General features: G+C 48.2%; 3 protein-coding genes across 3 annotated transcripts; 2 read left to right on the top strand and 1 right to left on the bottom strand.

Annotated features, from left to right (window-relative positions):
- Nucleotides 1–210: 210 nt before the first annotated feature.
- PPTG_13845 (hypothetical protein) lies at nt 211–1,611 on the top strand. Its single transcript, XM_008910274.1, has one exon. It carries the CDS (start codon nt 287–289, stop codon nt 1,415–1,417), a length of 1,131 nt encoding a protein of 376 aa, XP_008908522.1. The 5' UTR covers nt 211–286; the 3' UTR covers nt 1,418–1,611.
- On the bottom strand, nt 1,442–6,883 carry PPTG_13846 (hypothetical protein; the record flags this gene model as incomplete). Its single annotated transcript, XM_008910275.1, has 9 exons — nt 1,442–1,525; nt 1,627–3,789; nt 3,847–3,903; nt 3,966–4,013; nt 4,080–5,324; nt 5,383–5,470; nt 5,531–6,546; nt 6,613–6,684; nt 6,782–6,883. The coding sequence occupies 9 exons, from the start codon at nt 6,881–6,883 to the stop codon at nt 1,442–1,444; spliced, it is 4,875 nt and encodes a 1,624-aa protein (XP_008908523.1).
- An 89-nt stretch (nt 6,884–6,972) lies between these two features.
- Nucleotides 6,973–9,645, top strand: PPTG_13847 (hypothetical protein; the record flags this gene model as incomplete). Its single annotated transcript, XM_008910276.1, has 3 exons — nt 6,973–8,709; nt 8,778–9,307; nt 9,366–9,645. The coding sequence occupies 3 exons, from the start codon at nt 6,973–6,975 to the stop codon at nt 9,535–9,537; spliced, it is 2,439 nt and encodes an 812-aa protein (XP_008908524.1). The 3' UTR covers nt 9,538–9,645.
- Nucleotides 9,646–9,863: the final 218 nt, after the last annotated feature.

The following is a 9,863-nucleotide window of genomic DNA, read 5'->3' on the forward strand; positions in this document are numbered from 1 at the left end:
TGTCAAGGTTCAGCACTAGATCCACGTTATCCACATACAGGTCGCGCTTGTCAACGTCACAGATTTCAAGCGCTTTGCTGCCGCGTCGAAGCACTTGCTGCAATTCCTCGTCTACTTTGCACTCGTCAACGTGCAAAGTTCTGCTATATCTCCGAGCCAAGACCACCATCTCTCTAATCGAGCGGATACCTTGCTGCTTCGCCATCCAAATAGCTCTATTCGTCTGCAGACGACACCTTCAAGTTGCAGCCATATCTATGCACATGCCTTGCATTCACGGTTGCACATGTCACCACTGCAATGCTTACCAACACTGCAACCTGCACAATTCCACCGTCACAACTGCATTTCCCAAGTCGCGCCTACTCGCAACGACCCCCCAAAGCAGAACCTTCGATCTCCCTCTCAACGCCCAATGCGTGAAGCCGTCCTCACACCTGAAGACGAAGAGTATCTAACGCTGCTGGAAGCTCGCCGAGACCAGCAGTTCACTACCGCCCCGTTGCTCTCGGGTTTTCGGGTATTGGCACTCTTCTCGTACGAAGATCTCGATGGCCAAACCGACAAGTTCGTGATCGGCGCCAACGCCGAATGCGCCAATATCGGAGGTGCCACATGTGCTGAACGTGCCGCCATGGCGCAACTGCAACTTTTGCCAGTACGTCGAGTGCGCAAAATCTACATCGTGTCGGATTCTCCGCAGTGTTTAACACCTGGAACGCTGTGCCGCGAGTTTTTGCTGTCCAGTCCGTTGGTTGAGGAAAGCACGCCGTTCGTGTCACGAGCTGCCAAGTGCCGCCCGTGTGTCACCACATTGGCGGAGCTGTACCCATTCCCGTCACTCTATGACCGAGTGCCACGTTCTCAAGTTTTGCCGTTCGCGCGAAAATTCTGTTCACGGTTTGCCACTGACTTGCACGAAGAAGGTGAAAATGCTGACTTGCAACAAGAAAATGAAAATGTGACGCCATTTGTCAGGTTGCAACTTTCGCGGATGACACCAAATGAAAAAGAAGTTTATCTCAAGGCGCTGGCTGCAACGGAGAAGGATGCACGCGACGATCTGTTCCCGTTGAGATATGCTGCCGGCACGAAGTTCTCCGATGGAGAAGTGCGCGTCACGTGGCAACACAAGACGCTGGAATACGGCAGCTCACTGGACGCCGTTTCCAAGCTCATTCCGTTCGTCGAAGCGAAGCAAAACTCGATCAAGCCCCAGTTCTTGATGCAGGTGGATCAGTTTGGCATCCTCCACGCACCTTTTGCACGTGCACGGGCGTATTTCTTCGAGTTTGGCTTCCTCGACGTTCCAGTGTTGGTCCATGACGCAGAAGGCGCGCTGCATCGTATTCCCATTGACATTCTCGTGGCCGATTCGCCGGATTGTATTGCCACTTCCACAGCAGCGGTACAGTAGTCTTTAAACCTACTGACATCGCTACTATCCAGCTCCACGAATCTCGTTCATGCGCATTCGAATGTACACGCGCATCTGCTGGAGCTGATCAGTGGAAGCTTGGTGGAACTACAGATAAAAAAAAAAAAAAACACGAACAGTTTCCTTGAAAATCGGATTCTAACCAGAATAATATAAAAAAAATGCGATCCAAAGTTTTGCCAACTTACCAGAGAAGGAAGCAGTTCGCGAATACTGACAGTGCCGTCGGAATCGCGATCGAGAGAGTGGAAGAGATTATCAATACTCGTTGCGTTGCTCTCCAGACCGCAAAACTCCACCAACTGCTTCCATTCCTGTTGATCCAGATCGCCCGAGCCGTCTTCATCTAGTCGTGCAAGTCGTACGGCGAGCTGTTCAACTTGCTTCACTGTATAATTTGGTCCAAAAGGGTTTTTCCCTTGAGCAATCGCGAGCGCCAACGCCTGATGACGCGTATTTGCCGATGGAGAATCGGGTTTCTCCTTTTCACTGTGCTCTTTAGACACTTTAGGCTTCGAGCTCATGAGACAGACATTTGCCACGATCTTCTGGCACAACTTCAGCTTGCGTTCGATATTACTACTGCGAATTTTCTTTTCAGGACCGGAAGCCGGCTCGGTTGCATTTAGCACAGGTGCAGACGCGCTTGAGCTTAACGTATGTGAAGACTCGCCAGGTTCTTGGCCTGGAGACTGCGCCAGCTTCGGTAGTGACACATTTCTCGCTAGTATCACCACACTTGCATTCATCTTGATGTCGATTTCTGGAGTGGCAATCGGACGTCGCAAACGTTTTTTCGGTGTCGATTTCACAGATTTGCCAATAGATGACGCTGCGTCCTGTAGTTTTTCACGTAGAAATGGTGAAGGTTCCGGATCAAAAGCGCGTAAAGCACTCGCCGAAGCTTTTGCATTAGCAGCCGCGCGACGTTCGAGTTCCAATGGATAATTTGTAAGTGCTCGAGATGGAAAATCCAAAATCTGCGGACTATTGTTCATCATCGCGCGAGCCTTTGCCTTCGCTTTAGCACGCGCTCTCCCCATTTCTTCAGGCGAAGAAAACAATGGTGCAAGTGCTGCCATACGCTTCCGTTTGTCGGAGACATCCAACAGTAAGGCCTTGGATTTTTTCGCTATGGAACGGAGATGTTGCGCCTCCTCCGGTCCAAAAATCCCTTGATGAATTCCGGACGTGACGGATGTCACGGAAAATGGTACTTGTGTTACCAAGGCGTTTGCAGCGTTAGTCATCGCGATAGAAGCATCAGGAAAGCCCGAAATTTGAGGTCCAAATGGTAATTTTACCGTCGAGTCAAGCTCCAAAAGTGACGAAGGAGTCGCGAGCGAGTTTTCAGAAACTGGTTGCTCATTTTGAGGTTGGTGGCCTGCTTTACGTTGACGACTGAGCTCCTTCTTTAGTCTTCGTTGGTGTTTAGCGATAACCTCTTTCGCAATTCGTTCAAAGAGATCGTTTTGAGTTCCAACAGTGTGATCACGACGTATAAATTTCCACGCAGAAGCCGAGGCGGAACTCTGTTCTGCTGTGGTTAAAATATGGCCAACACAGGTTGCAGTGTGGTCCCAGATTTTAACTACGCCGTCTGCACCTAACGAGAGCAACTCACCAGGCCAAGGTACGCTTTGCACAGATAATACGCCAGCTTGATGTGCCATCCAGGATTTAGTAGATAAAACCACTGGCAATGGTGAAGTTTTACCCAAGCTTTCCAATATTGAAATTTCACCTTTAGAAATCGATGAACGACGGCGAATAGCTGAGCGTCGTGTGGGTTCTGACTGGGTTTTAACTGGGAGAGAATGAAGATTCCAAGCAAAAATCTGTCCGGTTTCAACGCCAACGTAGAGCATTGCGACCGAGTCTTGAGAATTACTGGAGCATATTGAAGTGATCCCGTCGAGCTCAATTTTATTTGGCACAGGTCTTAATGGAGCCATTTCTTGCATTGTGAGTCGCATTAAAGGTTGTGCGATAGTCGATCGGACTCCAATTGTCGGCCAAACGAAGATGACACCACTGACATCGCCTGAAACAAGGAGTCCAGGTGTAGCAGATGGAAAATGTAGAGCTCGAATCTCTCGGGTGTGGACGTTAGCACAACGAAATTGGAACGTGATGTGGTGGAGATCGTGCACTTGCACTCCGCCAGAATCGTCCGCTGTAGCGATGAACCTCGACGTATGAGAATCAGTCGGTGGAGGCGGTGAGCAAGCGCAACAAGTGATGTTTGAATTGTGAGCCTTTTCCACGTAATGTATCACTTCCAGTTTTAATTTTCCAGGTGGAGAATCCACAACACAAATCATTCGATCGTCTCCAGTCGAGACCAAACACTGCAAAAAATAAATAGTTAAGTTTCTGGTTGTTCAAACTGCTCGAAATAAACTTACATCGGCTTGAGAGCAGAATACAAGGGAAGTAACAGTGCCGTCATGCACTGCCAATTTCTAGAAAAATACAATTTGTCAAAAGATGATAATGAACGTGACAGTACACGTACATATCTTACCTGCAATAGTGCCCCAGTCACGGGATTGTACAGCCGAATCGCCCCATCCTAGGACGTAAATTTAGCCAAGTTAGGTTTGCAATAGACCGCAGATACATACATTCTCATACGTACATTAGTTGCCACGAAAAGTTTTCTTTCACGAGGACTATCAAACGTGATAGCACAAACTTCCGCGTCTCGGATTGACACTGGTTCTTCAATTTTAGCACCAGAGTTTGCATTCCACACCGTAATGCGATTCTCCACCGCACCAACGAATGTGTTGGCCACAGCATTAAAAACGACGAACCTCGTGGGCGCTGAACCTGCCGATTCATCAACAGTTGAATCTTCTTGTGACCCCACCGACTGCGTGAATGCACTAAAGCGATAGAGCCGTAAGTTTCCCGTAATAATATCGCTCGCAGGGCTCTCAGTCGAGTGAGTTCCTGGCTCATCATGTTGTGATTCAGGTCCAATAGTTCCACTTGATGAGGTCATAAACATCCGAAAACGACAGAGATTCGGCGTGTGAAGCTCAAAAGTCTGCAACATTATCGACAAATGGCTCCCAGAAAATCCTTTGGCGCATCGAGTGATGTCCCAAAGCTTGAAATGTCCACTTTGATCGCCCGTGACCACAAGACAAGGCCCAGTTGCAGAGGTTGACACAAATTTAGCCCCCATAAGACAATGGTGATGACCTCCTAGTTTAGTCTTAAGAACACGTCCAGAAATCCCCCAACAATAAGCTTGGTACTCAAATCCTGAGCTTAGTAGTAAATTATAAGCAGAATCAAGCGTCAGCACCGCTTGCTGGTGTCCTCGAAGCACGAAAGACACGGTTAACACAGCGGATGGACCACCAAGAGCGGAATTGGCACCTGCCACAGTCTCCCAGATCGTGATCGTGTGGTCAAATGATGCCGTCGCGACGTACGGAGTCTCTGGTAGGTCTAAACAAGCAGCAATACGCTCACTATGACTGCGAGGAAGCAGCATAGGCGGAGGTGGCAGTGCAGCCCCAGCGTGCATTGGCACTTCCAAGTCCCACAGTTGAACTTGTTCAGTTGATCCACCGGCAACAAACAAGCGCTTGAGAGGAGGAGGACACCACTTGACGAAAAGAGCAGGAAAACGTCCTGCGAGTTTCCCGTTGAAGACATAGGAACCCACAGTGGCGTCGATAATGGACCATAATGAAATACACAAGTCGCTACTTGCCACAGCCAAAGCATTTCGAGATGGAATGTGCTCTGCGTCCAGAACTTCCAGTGAGTCTAATACATCTTGCTGCTTCTCGCCTGCTTTCTTCTCTGCTGCGAGTTTCTCACTGCAATTGAGTTCGTGGAGGAAGTTCATGTCGAGGTCGAAAAACTAGAATCAAGAGTACGTAAGGAAAAAGTAAAAAGTGTAAATGATTATTTTTACGCACGAGAATTCGCGGAGATTTGTGTTCGATCACTGCGAGGCGTTTTAGTTGGGAGAACGTTTTGAGCTTGTTAATTTGGTAAGGAAATGTTCTGTAGCGCAAGATTTGTAAGTACAAACGAATAAAGTTGTAAAATAAAAAAATAACTTACCGAGTTGCCGTTGCGCTACTCAGAGGTTCATGACGATACACTATCATATTTCGAGGTGGAGCGTCGTGATTATCTCCATGACTTTGTCCTTGATCATGATCATTCTCGTCGTGAGGAACTCGTGTAGCAACAAGTCCCAAAGCAATACAAAACGACGTAAATTCGTCCCAATCCACGATAGAATCTCCATTAATATCGATCTGTTCAAACATCTCAAACAATAATCCAACAAGAGCTGTAGCGCGTCCAACATGCTGCATCAAACTCGGTCGAGCACGCATCAATTCCCATAGTAACAAGCGCGTAAAATCCACTTTAGACAGTCCTGCTTTGGGAAAATGGCGTTCAATACCCAGAAATTCGTTGCAACTGAGAGCTGCACAGATTCCGGCGACACTGGATAACGGATTCCGATTTGGGATTTTAATGTCCGGTATAAGATCTAACAGGAAAATCTGCATAGTTTCAACCAGAGACGCTGTTACAGCACTGCGAACCACAACGTTGCTTCGTTCCTCGGTTGCAGCATGAAATGCCCAGTCGTGATGTTTACCGTGTCGTCGGAAGAATTTACATAATATCACGACATTTGTCTGTTTGCCAATATTTCTTCTCAATGTCTTCGGATCATGAGAAATATCCAATAAACGCGTGCGTTCTCCAGTGTCATTAAACACGAATCTCTTGCCTCCAGCCGCGAGCGCTTGTGCTTGGGCTTCGGCCTGAGAGCTGTCAACAGCGTGGAGATCGCAAGTGAGCGAGAACGCGTTAAGTTGAGGAGATCGAGCGATTTCGTCCTCTGAATAAGTGACTAAACAGCCCACGACTTCGACGTATGGATGCAGCTTGGCCATGGAGAAGCGAACAACTTCACGCTCGTCGGTCTCTTTCAATTTGGCTCGAGTCGCTCGGAAATTATCCTCACCAAGATATTGGACAGAGTGGCTATTAGCTGTGCGATGATTTGTTGACGTGTCCGGACTTTTAGCACCACGAGCGACCTGCAAAATGTCGCCCTGAAAAGCACAAAACGCGGGTACTTAACGTACAATAAATCCCCAAACGAAGCACGACCTACCTACCTGTGCATTGAAAAGCAAGAAGACCAGCTCGAGAATCCACGGCACTTTTTCGTCTTCCTCTCGTCGAAGTCGCTGCAAAAAAAAAAAAAAAAAAAATGAACCACACTTCTCAGCGTTAAGGGCGAGCATCATATGCAAATATCATTTGCTCGAATTATGAAAAACCTACAAATACGACATGGGGCTGCGACGCTGATAGTGGCGCCACGTTTTCATCATTCAATGCATCACACTCACGAGCAGAGATGAGTGCATTGGCCTCGGTGTCCATTGCAAATAATGTGCTTCTGAAACGACAATTAGTATTGTCAATTTATAGTTTGGAGTTTCTACGCCGCCTTTTCAAGACCAGCGATCAAGATGGTGCTGCATGAGGAGGACTCGGATGATCTGCTCCCTCGTATCTTTCGACGTTGTCATGGAGCCACAGGTCCGTCAAAGCGTCACTCTCAATCTACAAAAGAGCGACGATACAGCAACGGGCTCCAGACGCTGGCTGTGACCAATTTGCACGAGTTGAGTCGAGAATTAGTCGCTACAGAGCAAGCTCTACACCCCAATAAACCAGAATTTATCAAGTCACCACGTCTGAATAACCAACCGATGCTGTGTCCGGCATTAGGCGAGCTCGAGGAGACTTTTCGAGAACTTCATGATCTTTACGAACGAAGTGGCAAATATCTGCTTACGTTACGGGAAAAAGAGTACGAGGCTTTACTCACTCAAGTTGCAGTGAGAACTCTGGCTCAAGCCTGTTTAACTACTGAAAATGGAGATCTCGACGCATCAGGAGTGAGAGTCAAGCTACTCGAGGTGGCAGTACGCTCCTTACCTCCATGGCGACGTCTGGCGCTCACCTTGTTCCTGAATACAAGTCTAACCTCTCTTACAGCACTTCTCTCAACACAAGAAGACCCATCAACCATCCGAGCGCAACATTTGGAGATGAATTTGTTCAAACTACTTCGAGAAATGTTGGCCAAGGCCGTGGTGGTTTCGTCATCTCTAACTTCCGAGTCTAGTGTCAATTTTCATCGTGGAAATGACTGGGTCGACCAAGCGGTTGGATGTTTGGACTTTTTCGTTAAGAAACCGAATGGAAAATATTCCTCCGATCGCTTGAGGTCACTTGATGAGCACACCCTTCTGTTTCTCGTAGCTGAAGCGAGCAACCGTGACCTTGTTAACTCCAATCTTCAACTGAAGGCGATGGAACTGGTTGTAGCGACGATGTACGCGCTCAAAGTCACTGGTAGATCGGACAATAAAGATCACACGGTGTGGAACTGTGGATTGCCAGTTGCAGCAGTCGAGCAGTACATTAGTCTGGAGTTACTACTCTACCACTTTTACACCTCTCCCGTCGCTCGATTACAGCGCTTATCATGTATGGTGCTCGTGGATTTAGTCTGTGAGCAGGTTCGATGCACCGGAAGTCGTGAAGGCATCAGCAACGCGGGGCTTGATCAAATTTGGAGGGCATTTGTAGAATGGGAGGATCCGGCGGTGGGTATGAGGCAGACTCTGTTATCGCCGTACGTTTCGAGCTCCCGGGTAGCCAAACAATTGGTACCGAGTTGTCCGTTAGTACAGGAGAAACAGTTAAACGCATTCGTTAACCAGTTTCGATTGTTAACACAAGTTGACGCGTACTTTGGAGTGAATCCGAATCTCGATAAAGCCGTTAAGGCGGTTAAGAGCCAAAGCAGCGCAAGTATTTCTGAAGGGCTGCTCGATCAAGTTTTGAAGCTTCTGCTGTCGAACCGAGCAGTGGAGCGCTTTCGAGGCGAGCGGTGGCTTGCAGAATTGCTGACTTATGGTCAGGACGACGACGGGTTCTCTTCGTATGATAGTAAAGCGACGACTGAAGGATCAGTTCATAAGCAGCATGAAGTAGTTTTGGTTCGTCCGAGGCCTGCCGACAATCCGGCTGGAGAGGAACTTGAAGACACATTTTGTTACGACGAAGGAGGAGAGATTAGTGTGGCTGCCCAAGCGAAGTTCTGGGAGTTGGCTGCTCCGACAAACGCGATAGGACTCCGTGTATCGTTTACGAGGGTGTTGGGGTTGTTTATACGACGGAAACTACAGCACAGTGTGAGTATATAGTTTAATTTTAATGAGCTAGGAGCAAAACTGGTGGTTAACGAATTGTATAAATGCAGGCAGGGAAGCCAGGCGCGTCGACTACTGAAGAGATCAACACTTGTCTGAGTGTTCTTCTTGATCACAAAGAGAGTGAGCCTGCGGTGCTGGTTCCAGTGATGCTGTTGATCCTGGACATTTGTCAGTGTGAGCTGTCCTACATTGATAAACGATGGAAGCAGCGTGACTCCACACTCTCCTCTAATAACCAAAAAGAAGCAATACTTGACCGCGTTGCTTGGTCGGACTCGGTGGCGTCTCGAGTGCTGAATGGAGACGTAGCACTGGACAAGACGCTTCTTAGGCAGTTGGACGCTGAATTTTTCCTACATGTGTTGACGGTACTGCATGGAAGATCCGACACACACCAAGGGTTTGAATGTCGTCGTATCTGCTGTGGAGTGAACGATTCATTGGTCGGAGACGTTGCAGCGTGTACAGCATTGGTTGTCTCCAACATTCTTGCGGACAACGACGTTGCTGTCGACAAAGTGGGAGGTTTGGCAGTCTTGGCGCCGTTTTTGCAGTCGTGTGATACTCGCATCGCAGTGTAAGTACGACGTTGAACGGGAGGGGAAGGAGCGCTGAAGTATTCTTGTTTGTTGCAGGTTCATGGCCAAACTCATCGGTGAGTTAGTGAAGCAAAGCGACGAAACTCAATACAGCGCGTTCCTCCGCGAGCTGTACGTCGCCTGCGTCGAAGCCGACGATGAAAGCGCGCTGTACAACTCGTACCTACACACACAGACGCTGCTCCACAATGTTGAAGTTGGTATGTAGCCATCTCTCTAAGATCCCCTTTCAAACTCGATATCATGCAAACTAGAGGGGACTGCAAACTGAAGTGTTTCGTTCGTATCATCATACAAAAGTGCCTGTATAAAACAGAATAGAATGACTGGCCAGGAGCGGCTCGCATGCCCCCACATCAGTTGCAATTGTTCTCCAGTAGGGAGAAAGTCAAAGAGTCTGGTTTAATGTATGTGGTTGCCGACGGGAACTTGATGTTGTACCCCTGTTCATTCGTTGAACGAATTGGGTTCTCCGAAAACTCGGAGGATCGTGTGTCGAGTTCTGCCGTGGATTGTTGACCTTCGTGCCTGGGT

Source organism: Phytophthora parasitica (assembly GCF_000247585.1).
Source record: "Phytophthora parasitica INRA-310 unplaced genomic scaffold supercont2.37, whole genome shotgun sequence".
NCBI classification, from domain to species: domain Eukaryota; phylum Oomycota; class Peronosporomycetes; order Peronosporales; family Peronosporaceae; genus Phytophthora; species Phytophthora nicotianae.